The 26,707-nt window shown below is 43.2% G+C and overlaps 1 protein-coding gene across 6 annotated transcripts in view; it reads right to left on the bottom strand.

Annotated features, from left to right (window-relative positions):
• LOC116758533 (carboxyl-terminal PDZ ligand of neuronal nitric oxide synthase protein) overlaps positions 1-26,707 on the bottom strand; it is a 307,707-nt gene that overhangs the window by 219,252 nt on the left and 61,748 nt on the right. For all 6 annotated transcript variants that reach the window (XR_004351186.1, XM_032641463.1, XM_032641472.1 and 3 more), the window contains exon 2: positions 6,545-6,616. Coding sequence is in view for 5 of the 6 variants with exons in the window: in XM_032641463.1 (XP_032497354.1) it covers positions 6,545-6,616 (72 nt within the window). In the remaining variant the exon portion in view is untranslated. The remainder of the gene's footprint in view (positions 1-6,544; positions 6,617-26,707) is intronic.

Raw genomic sequence — 26,707 nt, 5'->3', positions numbered from 1 at the left:
GAGGCCACGACAGTGAGAGGCCCGTATACCACAAAAAAAAATAATAATAATAAATAAATCGTATCCCCTCTTCTCTTGTTTTCTTCATCCAGCTAGCATCTTCTCAGACCTTTGGATCCTTGGTAGACAAAGAGCAGGATAATCATCCAGTGCTTCTGGGGAATATCTCTTAAGCTTCCTTCCTGCCTGGGTCATCATAGGGATCAGAGGAGAACAGGTGGGTCAACCCAATACAAGGCAGCTAGTATGGAGTGGGGGAAGTATGTGATCTGGAATTAAGAGGGCCTGCTGATTTGGTCTGGCCTCCACCACTAGGCTTATGCTATTTGGTAGACAATAAACAAGGCAGGTGTGGTAGGCGGAATGATGGGCCTCCAAAGGTGTCCATGTCCTAACGCCTGGAACCTGTGACTATGTTACCTTACATGGCAAAAGGACTTTGAAGATGTGATTTAAGAATTGAGAGATGGGAAGATTATCCTGGATTATCCATATGGGCCCAGTGTAATCACAAGTGTCTTTATTTATAAGAGGGAGGCAAGAGGGTCAAAGTCAAAGAAGCGGATGTGGTGATAGAGAGTTCAGAGTGATGAGGCCACAAGCCAAGGAACACAGGCAGCCTCTAGAAGCTGGAAAAGGCAAGAAACAGATTCTCCCCTAGGGCCTCTAGAAGGAACACAGCCTTGCTGACCCATTTTTATTTTAGCCCCATAAGACTCATTTCAAACTTCTGACCTCTAGAACTGTAGATAATAAACCTGCATTGTTTTAAACCAGTAAGACTGTGGTATTTGTTTCAGTAGCAACAGTAAACCAATACAGAAAATAAGAGAAACTGAAGATTTCTTAAGAGTAAGACAAGGGAACAGACCAGGGTCTTCGTGTGTCAAGGGGACTAGCTAAAGGTACCTCTTTCAACCTTGGGGAAAGTGGCAAATCCTGAATAAGGAAACAAAAAAAGAGCAGATCCAAAAAAACTATTGCTACCCACAGCTGCGGTTCATTCCAACTCAGTTTGATGGTCAGGGCTTCCCAAAATTCATCCCAACTCCCAACTAATCCATGGAAGTTCCTAGAAGCTGTCCAAAGAAAACAAGGAAGCAAAAAACGTGCAGTGAATTTCCACTGGCCTTACTCTGCAGCAGTGCTGGGCTGGGCATCAGAAGATCTGGGTCTTCCTCCTGTGTGGCCTTGGGCCTCTAAAATCTGAGGGATAAACTGCAATTACACAGTCACTTCCAACAATGAATGATGTGCTACGATTCTGTGCCTGAAGTACACAGAAGACTGAGTTTAAACAAGTACATTTTATTGGGGAAAAGTCCTCATTCATTCAGGAAACACTACTGTGTACTAATGGTTAGGCACTACGTTAGGCAGGTGAGGTTCAAAGACAGTATGATGTGACGTGGTCACCTCCCTCCAGGAGCTGCAAGTCCTCCCTGAGCCACAATATCCTCATCTCAGGGGTCATCTGGCTGCAGTATCTACTGATTATTGACTCCATCCCTCTGTAACCCACAGGTCTTTCCCTGTCTCCCCCAAGTTGGGTTACATCTCCCAGCTACACACTTTCTTAGCTTCTTACCCTTCTTCTAATAATATATGGTTATTCATGTGCCTGGCTCGTCCATTACTAAATATAAGCACCCAAAAGAATATTGAAACATTAGCCCAGGATAGAGTGTTCCATAAATATCTAATGAATGAATGAGTGAATAAATGAATGAGCGCACACGCATTATGCTGGCTGACATGGCTGGAGAGCCTGGTGTCCCCTTCCTTCCTCCATGCCCCGTCTTCCCACCTCTCATCAAACAGAGGTAACAAACGGGAACACTCCAGGCTGATCAAATGAAATAATGTATGTGAAAGTATGTATGTTTAAAGTTGTAAATGTACGAGTTATAAATATATATGAATAACTATCAGCCACAGGGCAAAAGGAAACACTAGACACCCTTCCCCAGCCGAGCAGGGCTGGCTCTCCGGCTCCTCCCTTCTTCCTCCCCCATCCGTCTGCCAGGTCTCAGGCTCTCACCTGCATGGTCTCCACACACAGCCTCCAAACACACTGCCCTGGGAACATGCCACGCTAGTCACCAGAGCCTGACCAACAGCTGTGCGTCCGAGCAAAGGGACACTGCGTGACCAGGGCAGGGCAGGGCCGGGCCAGAAGTGGTTCTACCTGGAGTGTTAGAGAAGCAGAAGGTGAAAGTGCTAAATTAAGGAGAGGCCTTCTAAGAAGTGCTGATGAATTCACCCACTTATGTGCCAACTCATACTATGCCAACTGTGCTAATGCTGCACTTACAACCATTCACAGCCCCAGATCTAGTCCTTAGAAGTACAGTCTAAGGAACTCCCACACCCTGGCATTGGGTAGTTCAGGCAGGAGGCCCCTGTGACAGCAAGTAACCCGGCAATCCATTGTGAACCCATGTCCTGTTCCCTGAGACTACCCAGAAACACTCCAAGGGCTGAGTGGTCCCCACCCCCAACAAATCCTTACCAGAAAAAGACAATTCATCTATTTAAAGAAAATTCATCTATTCATCTATTTAAATTCATGTGTACCAAGAAGGTACACGTTACTGAGAAGAAAAAAAAATAATCTTGGAACCCTTTTATACTGTTACAGGAATTAAAAATGGTGCAACCGTTATGGAACACAGTACGGAGGTTCCTCAAAGAGCTTTTAAAAAGAACTACCATATAATCCAGCAATCTCACATCTGAGTATACAACCACAGGAATTCAAAACGGGATCTCAAAGAGATATGTGCATATCTCTGAGATCCCGTTTTGTTCAGAAGCATTAGTCACATGCCCCTGTGAATAACTGTTCACTGCAGCATTACTCACAGTAGCCAAAAGGTGGAAGAAACCCAAGGGTACAGCAGATAAACGGATAAAGAAAATGTGTTACATACATTCAACCGAGTACTATGCAGCCTTAGATAAGGAAGGAAATCCTGTTACAATGCTACAATATGGATGAACCTTGAGGACGTTATGCTTAAGTGAAATAAGCCATTCACAGAATGGCAAAGTATGATTCCATAGATATGAGGTATCTGAGTAGTCAAAAGCACAGAAAGAGAAACTGTAAACGTGGCGGCCAAGAGCTGGGGGGAGAGGGAAGAAGAATTAGTGTTCAAGGGGTAGAGAGTTTCCGTTTTGCAAGATAAAATTTTAGAGTGCTCTGTTACACAACAGTGTAAATACACTTAACACTATCGAATTATACACTTTTAAACGGTTAAATATGTGATGTGTTTTTAACCACCATAAAAAAAAAATCTTTGAAAGCACATGAGAAAAGAAAAAGATGCCAAAGACAGGTAAATTTTAAAAGAAGATCTATATGGCGAGGGAACCAATGAGAAATGGGGAAAAGAGAGAGGAAAAACACCAGTCAAATCAACAGTCCATTTATTTAGCTCAGAGTCAACACTGCAGGTGTGGCACTGGGGCAGGAACAGGAATCCATAAAGCTGCTGGGACCCCAACTCAGAAGATGAATCTGGCCAACCTCAGGCCAATCCCTTCACTCCAGGTGCTTCCCTCTCTGTGAAACGGAGACAATCTGCACTGTCCTGTACAGAGCTCCAGAGAGGATCAGGGAGACTGGCGTCTAAAGGGCCTGGCGAGGCACGACCCATTTCACAGACGTAAGGTACCGTGATCCTTAGAGGAACTGCTTCCCTCTGAGGACGAGATACTGCTCAGGGCCAAGCTGGAGGCCTGCATCTTGTGAACCCACAAAAGCATCCAGGAACCAAACTCCGCAGTGTCCTGCCCAACTTCAGCCTGGCACCATTCAACACAAAAGGACAGAGTCAGGCACGGCCTTTTACACAGAAATCACATGCCCTAGTTCTCGACAACTGTAGTTACAGGCAAGACAGCTTTTGAAAGGGAGAGAAGAAAAGAAAATACCAGCCTGGACCTGGCAGTGAATTGGGGGGTTCAGGGTAAAACACACACCCAGAGTTCTTAGTGGTGGTCAGACTAAACAAGTGACTGGATAGCCAGACCAAACAGCTTTCTGGCCACTTCATTTCGCCCTCTAATTTAATGAGCTGCTCATTAAGCACCAGAAGCAGGTCACAGGGAACCGAGCTACTGGCACCTGGCCAGTTGGGCTGACAGGTGATGAGGGAAGAGGACACAGGGGCCACACTCCAGCCCCAAAGGCCTCCAGATGCCATGCATGGCCAGCCCCACCACACACCTTGACCCGCCGTTGCTTCGAGGGGATGTTTTCCTGTACCTCTGTTCTTTCTACAAAGTTGTATTTCTGCCACTGACTCCCTCGCTGGGGAAGCTCCATGTCCCTACCTTTTGGTTCTCCAGCTGGGATCATCACCCAAATTAGGGAGCAGCACAGTCCCGGGCAGGAATCCCAGCTCCAACTATTGACACCAATTTGATCTAGAATTAATTATTTAATGCCCCAGGCTTCCATTTCCTCATCTACAAAATTTAACAATAATACCCTCACCTCATCTAGAGTAGCTACAAATAATAGCATTATTTCCATATTAAAAGGCCGCATAGCACAGGGAGATCAGCTCAGTGCTTTGTGACCGCCTGGAGGGGTGGGACAGGGAGAGTGGGAGGGAGGGAGACGCAAGAGGGAAGAGATATGGGAATATATGTATATGTATAACTGATTCACTTTGTTATAAAGCAGAAACTAACACACCATTGTAAAGCAATTATACTCCAATAAAGATGTAAAAAAAAAGGCCTACTAGGGGGCTTCCCTGGTGGTGCAGTGGTTGAGAGTCCGCCTGCCGATGCAGGGGACGCAGGTTCGTGCCCCGGTCTGGGAAGATCCCACATGCCGCGGAGCGGCTGAGCCCGTGCGTCCGGAGCCTGTGCTCCGCAACGGAAGAGGCCACAACAGTGAGAGGCCCGCGTACCGCAAAAAAAAAAAAAAAAAAAAAAAAAATAGGCCTAATAAAGCACCTATCACATAGTAAGTACTGAATAGTAGCTACTATTATTGATAGCTACTATTAATATTTATTACTCTAATAATGATAGTGATATTAGCAACAGCATATGTGCTGTCTCTTAGTCAAATATGAAGAAAAGAGGGACTTTTTCTGTTGAAACCCCAAGGTTACAACCATGATGAGAGCAGTAACCTATCCTCACAAGAGCAACACCCCAGATATGCTCAGCTGAGGCCTTGGTGCTTTCTACCTGAGCAGGAAGGTGAAGGAAGAGAAGAGGCCTGGGGATACTGAATGCCAGGCCTGAAGCCAAAGGTGTGATGCGTTTTGCATGTTCTCACGAAACCAACTGGAGAACTGCATTCAGGCCACATGCCCACCACTTCTAGACCTCTATGACTCTCTGAGCCTCAGTTTAATCTAGAAAATGAAGGAAACGTGACCCCTACTTCGCAGCTTATTATGAACATTAAATGAACTCATGTGAAAGTGACTCATTTCTGTGTCTATGAAAAACAGTATTGCTGTATTTAATAGTAGTTTCAACAAATTCCACTTAACAATAAAAAATGATGAAGGACTGGGAGGGCCAAAGCAGTGAAAATATTATTTTAGTAGGTTGATGAACTGCTTAGAGAAACAGAAGCAAACACCCTAATTTTCTTCCCAAAATTGCTGTCATTGAATTGAGGTCTCTGTTGCTCAGATGAACTGACTGAAAGTAAAACTGGCAAAAAGCAAAATGAAGCTCCCAATATCTATATGTTTTCCACTGAGGTGAGTAGATTCTTCTAGAAGACAAAGAGCTCAAACCAGGCTGCATTCAGGATGACCAATCCAGCCACCTCCGACTCCAATTCTCTCCAAAAAGTCATGACAATTTGCTTGACCAATCCCAACCCTACCTTCGAAACGCACAAATCTAATTTCCTCTGTTTCATGACAGAGCACATGGGCAAATTCCTTCACAGTGATCAGAAGACAACTTAATTTTTATTCCATCTCTGCTCCGTGTACCCCAGACTCCAAAAGCAACAGGTTGGAAAGTTGATCAAATTCTACTCTAGAGTACCAGAAATGGCAGAAGAGAACCCACACACATGTCCAGAGCCTAAAGCAAACCAACCAAGGAAATTCTGTTGAAATCCCACATTTGTTCTTAAAAATTTAAGTAGATCCTCTTTATGTACCACAAAAAAACTTCACTTTTTAAATGCGTTGGGCCAATTATCAGCTAATTACTAATACTGAACCTTTTCACTAAAATCTTTGAATAAAAAAGATACTTCACCAGTCTCTCTCATTCCCTGGCAGAACCCACACAACCTCAAGGGTAAGGTGTCTCAGTTTGAGAAGCAGCAGGTCATAAGAGAGGGAGGGTGGTAGCCCTCCAGCCATCCTATATCCATTTTACCTTGGTCTTTAATTGAGATCAACCACCTAACTCAGAACAGCTCCCCTGGACCGTACAGGGGTCTTGCAAAGAGTGCAGCCATCCATTTTGGTACCTCCAGTACTTTCTAAAAGGGCGGACGCCTGAGTTCCGGCTCCACACAGCCCCACCTCCAGCCACTCACCCGGATCCGACGCATGGCAGCCACAATCTCCACTCTGCTGTTGGGCCTCGGCACGTCCAGGCTTCCGACATACTGTAGGGAAAGAAGCAAACACTCACTGAGAAGAGGGATGGCAAATGTCCCTAATCACAGAATGTTAGGGCTGGAAGGACTTTGGAAGTCATCAAGTTCATCTTCCCATTTTACAGATGAGGAAATTAAGAGCCAAAAGGATGTCTTGAGACTATTTCTAACTTTATAAGAAGCAAAACAAGAAACTGCTTCCTTTTCATCTCATTCTTAATCAGAGATGCAGCCAAGGACTGTGTTTAAACAAGCAGCCTTCCGAAACAGAAAGAGCTGGGTATGAAGAATCTCCCACCACTATCTTTGGGGCAGGCTACTTTGCCTTTGTCTCAATTTCCTCATCTGTAAGATGGGATTTCAGTAAAGATAAAATGAGCTAAGGTATAAATCTCTTACACAAATCTGGTCTGCATGCATTAAAGCCGTCCAAAAGAATAAGAAAGATGAATATCTACTTTTTTAAATTAATGGAACTTCATTGAGTTAGCCCTGGAGACCTCACACATTTGAGTAATTTCCTAAATGGAGAAAAAGAATGGACTAGTTATGTATTAAAAAACTTAACTTGATCAAACTTTTAAGTTAATTTTAAAACCAAACGACATACAGGTTGTCTAATGCTGCATATAATTTCTTGCTGTACACTATTCAAATAATGCAGATATATACAGTATAAAAGAATAAAGTCCCCCACTGTCAACAGTCTGATGTACATCTCTTTTTGTATATTAATGGACATATATATATATATATTCACAGACACCCAGAGGAATTTCTTTTATGTAAAAAGTTCATACTACGCACGTTGATTTTTTAAACTTTATTAAATATAACTTGGACATCTTTCTCCACCACTGCATACAGGTCTATCACATTACATGTGATGGCTCCCCTGATGACTGATGGACGCTTACCCTAGGGCACTATTACAAAATTGCTTCCACAAACCTCCTTATCTACACACCTTTGAGCTCATCCAAGTAGGATGATGAGCTACAAGTGGGATTGCCGGATCAAAATTATAGATTATTTCTAGATAACATTACTTAGCAGGATGAAACTAGAAAAGAGGACAACCCAACATTTATTAAGCACCATCCCATTCCACACTGACCCACTGGAATTTATCTTTCCTTTTTACACACACATGTAAAATAGCCCAGAGGATATCCTAGAAATTAACAGCTCCAGGATAATTTAAAAGTCTACGCAACCAAAGATTGCATTAATAGAAGATAAGAGCAGGACAGTCATTTCTACAGAAAACATATTTCCTGTGGTTACGGGAATAAAAGGTTCTTCCTAAAATTTGGAGTTAAGGCTGGCCCCAGTGAGGAGGGTTTCAAAAACTAAATACTGGGAAAGGATTTCCCCTAGTACTGATCCCCGGTTTGTGCTAACACACTAAAGATCAAGATTCCCAGCAGCCTGTAGGAAGTCTGGGCCCCAGATGGACAGCCTGACCACAGCAGGTAAACAAAGCCCCCTGGATCTAAGGATCTAAGCATGCTGTCAGCTTTAACCATGGCTGGCGTTTCTGCCCTCTGAGCTCTGCTGGGGCCCCACCGTTTGTCAGCATGTCAGTGACCCACATAGCCAGGAATGACGTGAGGCTGGGTTTGTGACTGCCCAACTTCAAAGCACCCCCCCACCACCACCACCGGGAGCAGTTTCCGTGCCCCCTCTCCTGAGCGCTGCACGCCTGATGGCTCCTGCCCTGAACTCTGAGCAGTCAGGGCTGACTTGGCAACCAGACCTTCGGGGCTTGTGTTCCCTCTGGCATCACATGAGAGCCTGGATCTCAAGACCGAGCAAGGTCACCCATTACAGGTAAACCTGAAGGACTGAACGGTCCTCCCACGCTGATCCCTGCAAAACCCCAGGAAAGGGCCTGCTACCCAGTGAGGTCCACAACTGGGCCTGATTGCAGACGCCCAGATGGGTCCCATCCCCATCCCTTCTCAAGAAGGGGCACCGCTGGACTGAGAATCCCAAAGCATTCGGGGTACAGTGAGGATGGAAGCAACACGGACAGAATGGAGAGGCAGCTTTCTAGCTCTGGACAAGGTTTCCTAACAAGGGAGTAGCATCCTGCCTGTGAGGTGAGGACACCCAACATCTTCATGCTATTAGTGCCTCCTTGACGTCATCAGCCAAGCTGGTACATGTGCACGCATACACCACACACCTTCACACACACACATCAGTGCACACACATTCACACACCTCATGTGCCACGTGCATACACATGACTGATCACCTCTCTCTCACACACACACACACACACACACACCCCACACAAAGCATGCACACGGTCATCCCACACTCACTAACACATCCCACTTGTATTCACACCACACACTCACTCATCCTCCTTCCCAATCATGTGAAGAAAATCACAAATCTGCCTTTCTGAGGAGAGTCTGGAGCAGATAACCCATCCTTACCATAGCTGCACCTTACGGTTATTCAAGGAGATTAAAAGGAAACACGAAGTAGGGATCAAAAGCCAAATACCACACTAATCATGAACCAAAAAACAGTGACAATTTCAGGGAAGCAGGGGAGGGGTCAGAAGTCCCACTCCTCAGGGCAAAACCAGAGAGTACGATAAGTGATTACTGCCGTTATGTACGTGTATAACAAAAAAAACCAAAAAAGTATCTCGATACCTAAACATTACCACCTCCACAACTAGCTTCAGTCCATTCTGAGCACAGTGTAAGACACAGTCGTAGACCAGACCCACCTGAAAGGTGGTTCATACAACCACTCAAGTTTAAAAATATCAGGGCCTGCTTCCTTTTCATTACCACCTAGAAAGAAAAAAAAAAAAAAAAAAAACTAGAAGGGAGATGCAAATTGTACTAAGTAACCAACATATGAGATTTATCCAAGTCAGTTTTTTTTTTTTTTTTTTTTTTTGGTTGCATTGGGTCTTCATTGCTGCACATGGGCTTTCTCTAGCTGCAGTGAGCAGGGGCTACTCTTCGTTGCGGTGCGCGGGCTTCTCATTGCGGTGGCTTCTCTTTGTTGAGGAGCACGGGCTCTAGGCGCACGGGCTTCAGTAGTTGTGGCTCACGGGCTCTAGAGCACAGGCTCAGTAGTTGTGGTGCACGGGCTTAGTTGCGCTCCGCGGCATGTGGGATCTTCCCGGACCTAGACTCGAACCCATGTCCCCTGCACTGGCAGGCAGATTCTTAATCACTGTGCCACCAGGGAAGCCCTATCCAAGTCAATTTTATCTGTGCCTTCCTCTTCCAATGGAAGAAGAAGGCATGTGAGCGCCTTCACATGCAGGATGCTATTCACAGAATAAGCAGAAGCTAAGGGTAAATAAGGTTAACCAACAGACTTCAGATATTCTTTGTTAAGTTCCCAGAAAACCTCACCTTTGGTGCTAGGTTAATACCTCATGAAGTTTTTTTGTTGTTGGTTTGTTTTTTGTGGGGTTTTTTTTCCCCCATTTTCTTGGTTCCACCCTATTTTCTGGAGATTAACTTCTAAAGACAGTGGTAAACTCAACTGTAGTGTTTCCTGGTACATGAATCACAGTAAAAGCAGCAAGACATAACAGCTTAACACAGTCACAAATATCATCGCCACCCATCGGCTTGTTAGACTTTCTGCCCTCGCCCTTGTCAAGGAACTCCCTTTATTTACAAGGTTTCTGTCACGTGTTTCCAGAGACCAGGAAAAAGCTTATGTGTGAATCAAAAATAAATGCATCAGATGACTCTGCTTGTGATAATGTTGGAGAAACTGGTATCCTCAGACTAGGCCTCCAACAAACTCTGGACAAGATACAAAGAAATAACTGCATAGAATGTACAAAGAGTAAACTATGGATACATATAAACTATGGACATTAGTTAATTATAGTTTATCAATATTGGCTCATCGATGGTAACAAATGCACCACACTAACGCAAGATGTTAATAATGGGAAACTGGGGGTGGGGGGGGCTGGGTTGAGCGGGTATATGGGAACTCTGTCCTCACTACCCAATTTTTCTGTAACCGTAAAACCAGTCTAAAAGAATTAAGTCTGTTAATTGAAATAATAAAAGTAACTTTGAAGGCACTGGAGAGAGACCAAAAACAGGCAGAGACTGGCAGGGAATCAACCCTTAAAAGGAGGGAACCACACTAGGTGAGACCTGGTTTGTGCAGTTTTGCCCAAGAGCACAATCCCCCAAGTGCTGCCTTGGCTGCCTGGAGCTTAGGCCAAAAGACTCACTCAGACGGCCTGGGGAGTTGGTCACTAGAGCCTGAAAGTGAGCAGAAACTTCTGACAGAAAAGGAGCCCCTATGGTGCATAAATCCCACTCAGGTCCTGGATGACCCCACCAACTGCACATGTGCAAAGGAGGCTCCCAAGAGTCCAGCAGAAGGTGGCAGCTGCTCACCTCAGCACAGGCAGATTTAGGATTTAAGACCAGCCACATTAACTGTCCTTAAGAACAAAAATCTACACTCTTCAGAAGGAGACAGCAGAATCTTCTGTCATGGGCTATAAAAACCCCACTGACTAGCCAATGCAGGCAAGGCCCTGGGGAAAGACCACAGTGCCATATTCTCCTGGGGTAAAAGGACAAGGCCCCCATAAATGGGCACAATGTAAAGGTCCCTGGATCTCTGCATTCCCATCTTGCATCTCTCTGAAAACCACTCAGTGCTACAGCCTCAGCCCAGAGCACATCCATGCAAGGTTCAGGAGGATACCCGTCCTGTAACAGAGATTGACAATGAGGCCTAAAGCAGTTGGCAGGTGGCAGGGAAGGGGCCTGTCCTCCCCCCAGCTCCTGGGCCCCAGTCCAGGACCCTCCCCACTGCCTGCTTCCTTATTAACTCTCTCCCTTCGGGTCCCCAACCTGGCCTGGTTTTTATTCCATCACCCTGCCTACCTTCTCATATCCTTCAGGTCTCCTGGCCACACTGAGTTCTCCCTCCAAAAATACACAGAAGCTGTAGAAAATCTGATAACGCTGCTTGTATCTAGAAATCACCAGCTGCGATGGGCCCATCTGAGTTAGTCCCTTAACCAATCCTCTGTCCTGATACCTGCTAAAAACTTGAAACCATAGGTGCAGACAGTTTCCCAAAAGGAACCTTAGGGATCATGTCCAAGGTTATGTCACAGAAGAAAGATTAAGTAAGAACATATGAAAAGCATTTAGCACAGCTGGGTATCCTGCCAGTGCTTAATAAACATTCACCACTATGACTCTATCTAAAGTTACTCTTTTTCACATGCTGTATCCTTCCCAGCATTTAACATGGTCTGCACTTAGGGGTTTGCCTCATTTACATGGTCGCTATCTGCCTTGCCCAGTAGAATGGAAGCTCCTTGAAGGCGGAGACCTTGCCCTCATATTCCCGCATTCCCAGCCCTTAGAACAGGGCCTGGCAGAGTAAGACTCAAGTATCTGCTGAATGAGTGCGGGGGTAACTGCAGCCCGCAGAAGTGACCTGCCCAAGGACACAGTTCATGGCAGAACCGGCAGAGAAAAGCCCGTTCTCCCCACTCCAGGCCAGCGCGACCGCTCCAACAGGAAAGTTCCTCCCTGCCTGCAGAAACTGCTCTCGGGGCACAGCTGAGCGTCCTGCTGAGCAGGATTATGAATGTGACCTGGGTGAAAGTTCTCGCCTCATTTAGCATCGAACAAAGCAGCATTAAGTGCAGCAGCAGCGGTGGCCCCAGATTCCAGGGCACGCACTCAGCCAATGACCTTCTACTAAATGCTCTGGGGGAGGGAACCGAAAAGAGAAAAGTTGCCTCGGGGTGCCCCACACCCCACTTCTGCAGCCTGCTCTGTTCTCCAGGTGCTGAGGTTTGCAGGAGGGGGAGTGGGGACTTAGAAGTACCCATATGGACATTTACCAGTGTTCTTAGCACCGCCTGCAACAAGACAGAAGCCTCAGTGCAGGTTCCCCTCTCCCCACGCCTCCCCCTAACCGTCCCCAACACCCACACACCAGAAAAGCTTCCAAAATGCTTGAAATGCAGCTGCACACCATGTCTTTATTTATTTGTAGTCTAAGAGGAATGAAGCACTTATATTTCTTCCTCTCTCTCCCAGCCCATGTGAAAAAGAAAGTACTATTTGAAGGCCATCTGATGCGACTGTGTCACCATTGATCAGGGGCTCAGCAGGGGGGGCGATGAATGTGCCGGAGATCACAGAAGAATCCTTCCTGCTCTTCAACATTAAGGGGTTGGGTGCAAAATAAATAATTGTGGTGACTTGTCTTTATGCTAATGCCTTGCAATTCTCTAAAAGGCACAGAGGGTAAGACTGAACCATGCAACGTGCCCATGGAGAGGCTGCCTCTTTGGGTTCTTTTAGTCTCCATTAGCAAAAGCTTACATGGGTTGGCTTAATCATTTTTCTTTATTATGAGGACTCTGAATGATAGAGCAAAGAGGAGAGAAAAAAGCAGCAAGACAGAAACCTGTTCTAGTCTTTCAACTATTAGCTCTTGAATGAAAGCCTCTGCTTCACAATTAAGATCTCTCGCTTACACAACAGATGCAGGCATGGGGCAGGGCTAGGGTTGCATCCTGGTCAGAGAGTGCTTTCTGCTGTTGCTTGTATTTTTTTTTTTTTTACATCTTTATTGGAGTATAATTGCTTTACAACGGTGTGTTACTTTCTGCTTTATAACAAAGTGAATCAGTTATACACACACATATGTTCCCATATCGCTTCCCTCTTGCATCTCCCTCCCTCCCACCCTCCCCATCCCACCCCTCTAGGTGGTCACAAAGCACCAAGCTGATCTCCCTGTGCCACGCGGCTGCTTCCCACTAGCTATCTATTTTACGTTTGGTAGTCTATATATGCCCATGCGACTCTCTCACTTTGTCACAGCTTACCCTTCCCCCTCCCCATAACCTCAAGTCCATTCTCTATTAGGTCTGTGTCTTTATTCCCATCTTACCCCTAGGTTCTTCATGACATTTTTGTTTTTTTCTTAGATTCCATATATATGTTAGCATACGGTATTTGTCTTTCTCTTTCTGACTTACTTTACTCTGTATGACAGACTCTAGCTCCATCCACCTCACTACAAATAACTCAATTTCGCTTCTTTTTATGGATGAGTAATATTCCATCGTATGTATGTGCCACATCTTCTTTATCCATTCATCCAATGATGGACACTTAGGTTGCTTCCATCTCCTGGCTATTGTAAATAGAGCTGCAATGAACATTGTGGTACATGACTTTTTTGAATTATGGTTTTCTCAGGGTATATGCCCAGTAGTGGGATTGCTGGGTCATATGGTAGTTCTACTTGTAGTTTTCTAAGGAACCTCCATACTGTTCTCCATAGTGGCTGTATCAATTTACATTCCCACCAACAGTGCAAGAGGGTTTCCTTTTCTCCACACCCTCTCCAGCATTTATTGTTTCTAGATTTTTTGATGATGGCCATTCTGACTAGTGTGAGATGATATCTCATTGTAGTTTTGAGTTACATTTCTCTAATGATTAATGATCTTGAGCATTCTTTCATGTGTTTGTTGGCAATCTGTATATGTTCTCTGGAGAAATGTCTATTTAGGTCTTCTGCCCATTTTTGCATTGGGTTGTTTGTTTTTTTGTTATTGAGCTGCATGAGCTGCTTGTAAATTTTGGAGATTAATCCTTTGTCAGTAGCTTCATTTGCAAATATTTTATCCCATTATGAGGGCTGTCTTTTCGTCTTGTTTATGGTTTCCTTTGTTGTGCAAAAGCTTTGAAGTTTCATTAGGTCCCATTTGTTTATTTTTGTTTTTATTTCCATTTCTCTAGGAGGTGGGTCAAAAAGGATCTTGCTGTGATTTATGTCATAGAGTGTTCTGCCTATGTTTTCCTCTAAGAGTTTGATAGTTTCTGGCCTTACATTTAGGTCTTTAATCCATTTTGAGCTTATTTTTGTGTATGGTGTTAGGGAGTGTTCTAATCTCATACTTTTACATATACTTGTCCAGTTTTCCCAGCACAACTTATTGAAGAGGCTGTCCTTTCTCCACTGTACATTCCTGCCTCCTTTATCAAAGATAAGGTGAACAACCTGTGTGTGTTTATCTCCGGGCTTTCTATCCTGTTTCATTGATCTATATTTCTATTTTTCTGCCAGTACCATACTGTCTTGATTACTGTAGCTTTGTAGTGTACTCTGAAGTCAGGGAGCCTGATTCCTCCAGCTCCATTTTTTGTTCTCAAGACTGCTTTGGCTATTCGGGGTCTTTTGTGTTTCCATACAAATTGTGAAAGTTTTTGTTCTAGCTCTGTGAAAAATGCCATTGGTAGTTTGATAGGGATTACATTGAATTTGTAGATTGCTTTGGGTAGTAGAGTCATTTTCACAATGTTGATTCTTCCAATCCAAGAACATGGTATATCTCTCCATCTATTTGTATCACCTTTCTTTCATCAGTGTCTTACAGTTTTCTGCACACAGGTCTTTTGTCTCCTTGGGTAGGTTTATTCCTAGATATTTTATTCTTTTTGTTGCAATGGTAAATGGGAGTGTTTTCTTAATTTCACTTTCAGATTTTTCATCATTACTGTATAGGAATGCCAGAGATTTCTTTGCGTTAATTTTGTATCCTGCTGCTTTACCAAATTCATTGATTAGCTCTAGTAGTTTTCTGGTAGCATCTTTAGGATTCTCTATGTATAGTATCATGTCATCTGCAAACAGTGACAGCTTTACTTCTTCTTTTCCGATTTGGATTCCTTTTATTTCCTTTTCTTCTCTGACTGCTGTGGCTAAAACTTCCAAAACTATGTTGAATAAGAGTGGTGAGAGGGACTTCCCTGGTGGTCCAGTGGGTAAGACTCCGTGCTCCCAATGCAGGGGGCCCGGGTTCAATCCCTGGTTGGGGAACTAGATCCCACATGCATGCCGCAACTAAGAAGCCCACATACTGCAACGAAGATCCTGCGTGCCGCAACTAACACCCAGGGCAGCCAAAATAAATAAATAAATATTTAAAAAAAAAAAAAAAAAGAGTGGTGAGAGTGAGCAACCTTGTCTTGTTCCTGATCTTAGAGGAAATGGTTTCAGTTTTTCACCATTGAGGATGATGTTGGCTGTGGGTTTGTCGTATATGGCCTTTATTATGTTGAGGAAAGTTCCCTCTATGCCTACTTTCTGCAGGGTTTTTATCATAAATGGGTGTTGAATTTTGTCGAAAGCTTTCTGTGCATCTATTGAGATGATCATATGGTTTTTCTCTTTCAATTTGTTAATATGGTGTATCAGGTTGATTGATTTGCATATATTGAAGAATCCCTGCATTCCTGGGATAAACCCCACTTGATCATGGTGTATGATGATCCTTTTAATGTGCTGTCGGATTCTGTTTGCTAGTATTTTGTTGAGGATTTTTGCATCGATGTTCATCAGTGATATTGGCCTGTATTTTTCTTTCTTTGTGACATCCTTGTCTGGCTTTGGTATCAGGGTGATGGTGGCCTCGTAGAGTGAGTTTGGGAGTGCTTCTCCCTCTGCCATATTTTGGAAGAGTTTGAGAAGGATAGGTGTTAGCTCTTCTCTAAATGTTTGACAGAATTCGCCTGTGAAGCCATCTGGTCATAATTATCAGATCAGAAATAAATGAAAAAGAAATGAAGGAAACAATAGCAAAGATCAATAAAACTAAAAGCTGGTTCTTTGAGAAGATAAATGAAATTGATAAACCATTAGCCAGACTCATCAAGAAAAAAAGGGAGAAAACTCAAATCAATAGAATTAGAAATGAAAAAGGAAAAGTAACAACTGACACTGTGGAAATACAAAAGATCATGAGAGATTACTACAAGCAACTCTATGCCAATAAAATAGACAATCTGGAAGAAATGGACAAATTCTTAGAAATGCACAACCTGCCAAGACTGAATCGGAAAGAAATAGAAAATATGAATAGACCAATCACAAGCACTGAAATTGAAACTGTGATTAAAAATCTTCCAACAAACAGGAAGTGCTTTCCATCCCTTCCAGTTGGGATGCTTACTTAGACCGCTGGTTATTTCTGCTATGGGGGAAAAAAATAAAAAAGGAAAAGGGGGAAGCCAGGGCATAGTGAGAGGCAAAGAGAAACACTGACATTCCATGATAATGAAATCACCTGTGGATCAACCAAGCAAGCCAGGAATGGAGAGATGAACAAAGAACATGAGAAAATCATAGGGAAGTCAGACCCAATAGCTTAAGTGGCCTTAAAGGTCATGTGATCGAACGCTTCATTTTACAGAAGGGAAAACTGAGGCTCAAAGAGAAGAATATAGTTTGTGAGTGGCGGAATCAGAACAAATGTGGGTCTCCCTACCCTTCACTGAAACACTCATACTTCAATAGGAAATAAACCTTCAGGATGAACACAAGCCAGTGTGCCACAATAAGGCCTGGTTCACTACATTAAACTCAAATTGAGCTGGAGAAGTAAGCCTGTGTACGGACACCAGAATGATCATGAGGTCAAAAACAAACCAATGAAAAATTTTAGGGCATGAAGATTTTCCGAAAAAGGAAAAGGGATCACCATTTGATTCACTGAATGACACTGGGAATGGAACTGAAGATGTTTATTACGAAAATGGAGCAATGACACTGAAGGAGGAAAAAATAATCCCACTATTGGAAAGGACGAGGGAACTAAAGGAACACAGAGATGAGGAGACCCCAGGATGATGCTAGAGCGGAATTTCCCAGTACCAACACTCTGTACCTGCTAGATTCTAAGTATTTAAACTCTCCAAGCCTGTTTCATCCATAGAATATAGCTAGTATCTGTACCGCCTATAAGTCAAAGTTGTCGTAAGAATCAAAATTAGATAATGCAGACAAAAGTATTCTAGTTTTTAAAATATCATACAACCATAAAGAGATGATATTCTTTATATCGTTATGCTCTTCCTTTGTGGGCCAAAAAGACCCTGAAGATGCAGAACTTGTAGCTCTACAATAATCCTGTCTTGGATTCTCAAAGACTAATGACTCTGCACAAAACAAGGTGATTCAAAATGCCACAGAGTTAATGGGAGGATGGAATCTAGAATTCAACCCCAACAGGCTCAAACAGAAGGGAAGGGATGAAGAGCATGAGCAGGGAGTGTCACCAGTGACCAAGCTACACAGACACTGACAGACTCCCAAGGACCACCCCCAGTAGGGAGTGGCTAACTATGACACTGCTCACAGAACCTCACAGAATAGGCTCAGCTTGAGGTACATACCTTGTCATGTTTCCCTCCAGATGAACAGGCTGTGACCAGGAAAAGAGTTGGGGATGCAGGATCTCTAGTACAGCGGTCATTTATCACTGACCAAAACCCCACAACTAGTAAAATTTCCAGATAACTGGCATGTACCCCATTTAAATACCAACCTTTTCTCTATTTTTCTCTCTTTTCTCTTTGTTGACTGGAAAATTGTCCTAAAATATATTATACTCTTCCCTAATAATTGAGACTCTGAACTAGAATCCAATGTATTTCTTCAAGATTCAGAATAACCATTATATACATCACTTAATATATAACCTAATATCAGCAATGACTCCATGAGAAATGTCTCCAGATTACTGCTATGTCTTTTGAGCCCTTAAGGCTGATTTTTAGGATTTTTCTAATGCTTCCTACACTGTTAGCAGCAAGAATGATAACAATATGCCATATATGCTTCTGCTTTTAACAACTGTCCCCAAATCCTCAAGTACTAGCAAGACAAATCCAACAACACATAAAAAGGATTATACAATGACCAAGTGGAATTTTTCCCAAGAATGCAAGGTTGGTTCAATATATGAAAATTAATTAATGCACTACACCATATTAATAGAATAAGGGACAAACACCAATTGATCTTCCCAATAGACAAAAAGTGTTTGACAAAAATCCAATATCCTTTCATGATGAAAACACTCTACAAACTATCAATGGAAGGAAACTTCCTCAACCTAATAAGGAACATCTACAAAAAACCCAGGGCCATTGATGGTAAAAGACTGAATGCTTTTTCTCTAAGATCATGACCAAGTCAAAGATGTTCATTCTCATCACTTCTATTCAACAATGATCTAGAAGTCCTAGTCAGGGAAATTAGGCAAGAAAAGAAATAAAAGGCATCCAGACTGAAGAAAGAAGAAGCAAAACTATTTACAGATGAGATTTTCTATATAAAGATCATGTTAATACAGATACACACACACACACACACACACACACACACACACACACACACACACACACACAAAGAAAACCCTATTAAGACCAATGAATGCGTTCAAAAATTAAGAAAACAATTCTATTCACAATAGCATATTGTAATATTCAAAAAGAGCAAAATGCTTAGGAATAAATTTAAGTATAAGATGTACAATGAAAATTATACATCATAATTGAAAGAAAGTCAAGACAGCATAAATCAATGGAAAGACTTCCCATGTTCATTGTTCAAAAGACTTAATACTGTAAAGATGGCAATACTCTCCAAATTGATCTACAAATTCAGTGTAATTTCTACTGAAACCTATAAACTGTTTTTACTACCAGCGCTTCTGATACCAAATGTGTGGGTTTTTCACACCAAGTAATTCTCCACTTCTCTGCAGACACTAACTGGGTATCCTACAATTTAATTCAATCCTGACACTAACTACCCAGAGTTAGCACAGACCCCACAGTTAACAGCTCAGTCCCACAAGACTGCCCCGCCACTTCAGATGCCAATCACAAGTCTTCCATCTCGTGTACCTCTGACCAACCAGCTGTAAATTACGGGTTCCTGTGACCCCTCTAAGGTTTGATAATTTGCTATAACAGCTCACAGAACTCAGGGAAACACTTTACTTACTAGTACTGAATTACTATAAAGGATACAAATGAACAGCCAGATGAAGAGATGCACAGGGCAAAGTATGTGGGAAGGGGATCAGAGCTCTGGTAAGCCTCTCTGGGTACACCACCCTCCCAACACCAACCCGGAAGCTCCCCAAATCCCACTGTTTAGAAGGTTCTATTATATAGACTGGCCACTGAGGTTGGACTTAATCTCCAGCCCCTCCCACCTCCCCTGAGGTTGGGAGGTGGGGCTGAAAGTCCCAACTCTCTAATCATAAGGTTGGTTCCTCTGGCAACCAGCCCCCATCCCGAAGCTATTAGGGTCCCACCAAGAGTCACCTCATTAGCATCAACTCAGGTAAGGTTGAAAGGGGCTGCTTATGAGTGACAAAGATGCTCCTCTCACCCCTAACATTCAGGAAATTCTAAGAGTTTTAGGAGTTCTGTGCCAGAAACCAGGGACCAAATATATATTATACAACAATATCACAGAATCCCATCTTCCTTTCTTGCAATAAATTGACAAGTCAATCCTAAAATTTGTGTGAAAATGCAAGGGACCCTGAATCACCAAATCAATCTTAAAAAAGAAAAACAAAGTTGTAGGACTCAGACTTCCCAATTTCAAAAATTACTACATAACTACAGTAATCAAGACAGGATGGTACTGGCATAAAGCTGGACATACAGATCAATGGAACAAAATTGAGAGTCCAGAAATAAATCCTTACATTTATAGTCAACTGATTTTTGACAAGAGTGCCATGATAATTCATTGGGGGAAAAAGGTCTTTCTAACAATGGTGCTGGGACAACTGAATAGTCACATGCAAAAGAATGAAATGAGACTCCTACCACATATATGTGAAAATTAACTCAAAATTTATCATACATCTCAATGTAAGAGCTAAAACTATGAAACTCTTAGAAGAAAACAAAGGAGTGTAACTTCATGACCTTAGATTAGATAATGGTTTCTTAGATATGACACAAACAAAAGAAAGAAAATAAATTGGACTTAAAATTAAAAGCACTGTGCGTCAAAGGATATCACCAAGAAAGTAAAAATACAACTCACAGAATGGGAAAAAAGATTTACAAATCATACCTGATAAAGGAGTTTTATCCAGACTATAACTCTCAGAACAATAAAAGACAAAAAACCCAAATGAAAAATGGGCAAAGAATATGAATAGACATTTCTCCAAAGAAGATAAACAAATGGCCAGTAAGAACTTGAAAAGATGTTCAACCACTAGTCATTAGGGAAATGCAAATCAAGACCACAATGACATACTTCTTACCTATTAGGATGTATAAAATTTTAAAAGACAGACAATAACAAGTGTTGACAAGGATACGGAGAAATTGCAGTAGGAAATAGTGCAGCCACTTTGGAAAAGTTTGGCAGTTCCTCAAAAAGTTAAACAGAGTTAATATAATCAGCCAGCAATTCCACTGCTAGGTTTATACCCAAGAAAAATGAAGACATATGGCTGGGACTTCCCTGGCAGTCCAGTGGTTAAGACTCCACACTTCCACTGCAGGGGGCACAGATTTGATCCCTGGTCAGGGAACAAAGATCCCACAGGCCACATGGCATGGCCAAAAAATAAATAACTAAAAATAAAAAAGGAAGACATATGGCTGTGTAACAAGTTATGCATGAATGTTTGTAGCAGCACTATGTACAATAGCCAAAAAATGGAAGCAACACAAATGACATCAACGGATGCACAGATTTAAAAAAATGTGGCATATCCATACAATATCTTTTGGCAATAAAAAGGAATGAAGTACTGATACATGCTACAGTATGGATGAACCTTGAAAACATCACTAACTAAAAGAAGCTAGTCACAAAAAGCTACATATTATATTATTCTATTTATAGGAAATGTCCAGAATAGGCAAATCCATAGAAACAGGAAGTGAATTAGTGGTTGCCAGGGACTGGGGAAATGACTGCTAATGGTATATGTTTTCCTTTGGAGATGATGAAAATGTTCTGCTACTAGATACCGTTCACACAACTATGTGAATATACTAAAAATCACTGAATTGTACATGCTTTACTAGGGTGAATTTTATGGCATGTGAATTATATCTCAATAAATCTGTTATTAAAAAACAATGCAAGGGGGCCTTCCCTGGTGATGCAGTGGTTAAGAATCCACCTGCCAATGCAGAGGACACGGGTTTGATCCCTGGTCCGGGAAGATCCCACATGTTGTGGAGCAACTAAGCCCGCGCACCACAACTACTGAGGCCACACGCCGCCAACTACTGAGGCTCGCATGCTCTAGGGCCCGTATGCCACAACTACTGAGCCCACACACCTAGAGCCCGTGCTCCGCAGCAAGAGAAGCCACCACAATGAGAAGCCCACGCACCACAACAAAGAGTAGCCCCCGCTCACCGCAACTAGAGAAAGCCCACACACAACAAAGACCCAACACAGCCAAAAATAAATAAAATATTTTTTAAAATGCAGTAACTCTCCCCCTTTTGGTCTGCTGTGGAAACAAAGTACAAGTGCAGCCAAATTAGATTCTCCTTCAACACAAGGCTATGAGATTCACCATCCATTTTGGCTGCTCAAATCTCTCTTCTGTGCCTTTCTGCACTGCTGCCTGTCATCAAGATACTCGAGTTCACAAATAAATAATCCCTGGGGGAAAAATGAGCTATAACTGTACTGAAACTTAGTTCTAGTTCTAGAGGATACATTTCCCTTTCCTAAAGAAAATGAATTTTTTCTATCTCATAAGAGTTCAGCAATCCCATTTCATATTCCTACTCTCCAGTGCAGTAAAACTGAACAGACGCTCACAAGATAGATTACTTCTGTATCATGCTGAAGCTTCCAGAGCAAAGAGTCCAAACACCACACCATTTCTGGGACTGCGTGGGTAAACCAGGCTCACGGAGGTGGCCCTAAAACACAAACAGTACCAAACTTCCAGGCACGAATATGAATATATATATATATATATATATATATATATATATATTTTTTTTTTTTTTTTTGTGGTACGCAGGCCTCTCACTGTTGTGGCCTCTCCCGTTGCGGAGCACAGGCTCCGGATGCGCAGGCTCAGTGGCCATGGCTCACGGGCCCAGCCGCTCCGCGGCATGTGGGATCCTCCCAGACCGGGGCATGACCCCATGTCCCCTGCATCGGCAGGCGGACTCTCAACCACTGCGCCACCAGGGAAGCCCATGAATATATTTTTAAAGACACACCAAGGAAAAAGGTAAAATAATATATTACACATTTTCCAACTTAAAAATTCCAACATTCAAAGACTGTGACTAAAAGGAAAAAACAAAAAAGTGGTGTTATGGTGAGATTAAGGAAGTAGAATTTCAGGGTTAGAAGGGACAGTAAACACAGATCACATTGTCTGACAGCCCTCCCCCTCCACACATGCACCTGAAATTTTTCTCTCTTCTATAAATCCCTGCCATCATGTTAGCCAGCCTATGCTTAAATACCACTGCTGAAGAAGAAATTACTACCTCAGACAACAGCTTTAACTGTTGGCAAGTTCCCCCCTATGGCAAGCTAAGACTGCTCTCTATAAAGATTCAGACTCTACTGTCTCCTCAAACACGCAAAGATATTTGTCATCACCCTGGCACCCACGGGCTTTCTCCTCTGCACATTATAGCCCTTCTCATCTTTAGAGTTCAAAGGACACTATGGATAAGGCGTCACTATTCTCAAAAAGGTGTCCCAAGTGCTACCAGCTCTGCCAAACATTACCATGAGTGTGCCCTGACAGGCTAAGGCTTAAGGAGGGGACAGTTTTAAAGAGGGGAATTTTCAAAGAAACAAGTAAATGAGCAGGAGAAGGGAGACAGCAAGAGAGAAAAGCTCAAGAGGTGCTCATGAGGACCAGCTGCTGAGAGGCAAGCCCAACGGGCTGAGCTTCCACCCTGATGCCAACTAAACCAAGAACTCCAGATAAAGACATGAGTCAACCTACTCTTGGCTCAGCCACTCGGCTGCACTGTTTCTGATCTGTGAGTATAACAGAGAAAATAAATACCGGTTCCTTCTTCTCACATAAGAGCTGAAAAAAATAATATCATGTACTTTGTATCTCAGAAGGGTGAAAAGATGTAGAGAGACAGACATGGTATCAAGACCAGCAGAGGCAAAGTTTGTCTCTAGTGACCTTTCACCTCTCACACGGGGGTCCCATTCCTCTTCTTTCCAGGTACCGTTTCTAGCCCTCCTCCCAGTATAGAACCAAACCTCTGGGCAATTTCTTTCCCCACCAAAACTTCCCTGTCCTGGTTCCAAGTCCCCAGTCTCCGTGCATTCCACACACAGCTAGCTAACTAGACAAACTAGGACAACACTAGCGGCAAATGTCCTAATTTACTACCCCAGGCAGATGACACACTCACACCTTAAGAGCATCTCATGGAAACCAAATATCCTCAAAGGCTATTCACCGGCCAGAGTTTCTAGCACTATCAGATCAGTAGAGTGGATATTTGAGGACAAAGATGCCTTTGAACTACAGCCTTCAAATCACAACAGAAAAGCTTCCATCTATTCTGCCAAAGGGTGAGTGATGGCCCTGCACAGAGAATTACATAGGCTGGAATTAAAGACTCTTAAGGGAGGTAGCAAGGTATAGGATAAAGAACCTGGGCTATGGAGTCGGGTCAGGATTGAAATCTGAGCTTCAGTTTCTTCTTCTGCAGAATGGGGCAAAGACTAGCCCCCCTTACAGAGCCACTGTAAAGACTAAATGAGATAATGTATACAAAGTGCTCGACACTTATATCTTCTTTCAGCTCCCTGTCCAGGTTAGTTCTCCCTGCTACACTTGGTTTCACTTACCAGAGTTGTGAGTTTAGAATTGTTTGCTTCTTATATTAACTGTGTCTCCCTTAACCAGACTGCAATAACTAGGTAGCATGTAGTTGTCACCACTGTATCCTCAACATCTAGTACAAAGCCTGGCCCATCAAACAGACATGAACAATTAGTAGCTTTTCCTGTTGTTAAGCAAGAACCTTTAAGATGTTATCTAATTCTTTACCTACCTTCAGGCTGTCCCAGACTGTTAAGCCTCCATCTTATTACCCAACTTCCCATGATCATCCACCCAACGGTTCTCGTAGCAGAGTAATTAATCATCATCACCACCACCACAAAACAGCAAATACTTTTGCAATGATTTTTCGGATATGGTAATCTAGGTAAACTATAGGAAGCAGGAAGTCTGAGGAATCCAAAGTCACAGCAACAAAATTCCTCTCGCCAAAAGGTGGAGGGAAAGAGGCTAAGAAAAGCCACAAGGATAATCAAAGAGAAGAGTCCTTAAGAGCAGCCAGTGTGAGGGGAGAGAAATGAGGGGTACACATGGACTGTGAAGATAGTTTCCCAGGGAGAAGAAATGACGGAAGACAGAGACATTAGCACGGGAAGGTACCCCCAAAGTCTTTCAGTCCCAACTTTTTACTCCGATAAGGCAGGACAGTGATGTCCAATGATCAACTGTTTGCTCAAAGTCACCCGGTTAGTTACAGGGTCCAGATGAGACTATGACACAGGTGTCCTGGCTTCCAAGCCAACGTTCTAAAAATAACAGTATGATAGAATCAGATGAAAAGGCTTGGCAGTCCCAATCCCAGTTCTGCCACTTTTAAGCAGGTCTGTGAATTTCAGCCAGCTGGTCAACCTCCCTGCACCTCCGCTTCTTCATCTGTGAAATGGAAACCTGCAGGGTTATCATGGGAATTAATTCAGACCATATAGAAAAAGCACGTAGTATCTCAGAGCTCTATTCCTTTCTTTATGAAAAAATTACAGAGCACTTATTTGCCAAAAATCAGGGAGGCAAGAAGAAATGAGCTTGTAAGGGGAAAAAAATGATAACAAGGAATGACCTAGCTCTATCCTAATAGAGAACTAGATTTGGAAATAATTGTCTGAAGGACCTTGAATGAATACGAGTGCCAGGTTAGGGAAAAGGAAGTGGTCCAGGGCTGGGACAGAAGAGGTTGCGGGCAAAGGTCTTCTCTGGGACACAGAGAAATGCTTCAGAAAACTAAAGACTCTGCCACACCTGCCCTAAAAGCTTAACCTCAAACTACGCTGCTTGCATCCCTTTCTGAGATGCCAACAAAGCATGGCAAAGGTTCAGATCTGTCTGACAAAAGTTTATTAAAACATAAATTTCTCCTTAAAAAAAGATTTTTCTGGAGCATCTCCTTACATACCACGGAGCTAAAGAAACTGTTTAGATGTTGCTGTGAGAGGCCCACCCCACCCTTGGAGCAGTGGGAGGTTCAGAGAAGAAAACTAGGGAGGGGATGAGGCCAAAAGCCAGGATGGGATGAGAGGCACCCACTGGGGCAGAGGAAAATGCTGCGTCCTGAACCAGGGCCCTCATCCACACAGGAGCCTTCTGCCAGATGCTCACCTGTCATGAGCCACAAGGTTCCTTGGGTACAGAAGCAAGGGGGAGGATGGTAGGGGTGAATGCCAACCAGGATGACCAGCCATCTTGGTCTTCCTGGAGCTGTCTTGGTTTTAGCACTGAAAGTTCCACAACCTGGGCAAAGCCCCATCCTAGCTGTTTGTAGTGTCCCCGCTCCTTCACCCTGGTTTCACTAGCAAGATGGTGAAACACTCCTGACCTACCAAGGGCACTATAGGTGCTAGCAGCCTTGCCAGCTAAGCACACGATCTCTCAAAGAAGGGCCTTCTTAATGCCTCCACTTAGGTAAAGTTATAGAAAAGGAGAAACAGGTGCTGAGAAAGCAAGACGAGTCCCTTGGGATGTCTCCCAGGCAAGCAGGATGCCAAGCCTCAGGCCCCATCTTGCCAGAGTTATAAGGATGTCCTCTGAAAAGTGACACTCAGCCCTGCCAGCTCCTCCATGCTTCCTCTGTCGTCTTCCCACATGGATTCAGGGGTGGGGGGCAAATGGACAAATAAAATGCTACTCAAGGGCATAACAATTATTAATAACTACATATTAATATCAATGTATGTATTTCTGTACAAATTCCAAGAACTATAAACACCCCCCACACACTCATTACCACAAAGTTTTATCATCTGGGCCCACTCTTCCTACATTTACAAAACCAAACCAAAGGAAAACCACATACCCCATCATGACCACTGCCCCACTGCACAACAGAAGGATACACTAACGTCTCTGGGCTCCAGCTCTGCAAACATGAGTAAGAATACCCATTCTTCCTACCTTGTAGAGTGACT

The sequence above is a fragment of the Phocoena sinus genome, chromosome 1, assembly GCF_008692025.1.
Source record: "Phocoena sinus isolate mPhoSin1 chromosome 1, mPhoSin1.pri, whole genome shotgun sequence".
Lineage (NCBI taxonomy): Eukaryota > Metazoa > Chordata > Mammalia > Artiodactyla > Phocoenidae > Phocoena > Phocoena sinus.
This window is presented reverse-complemented; position numbering and strand designations above follow the sequence as displayed.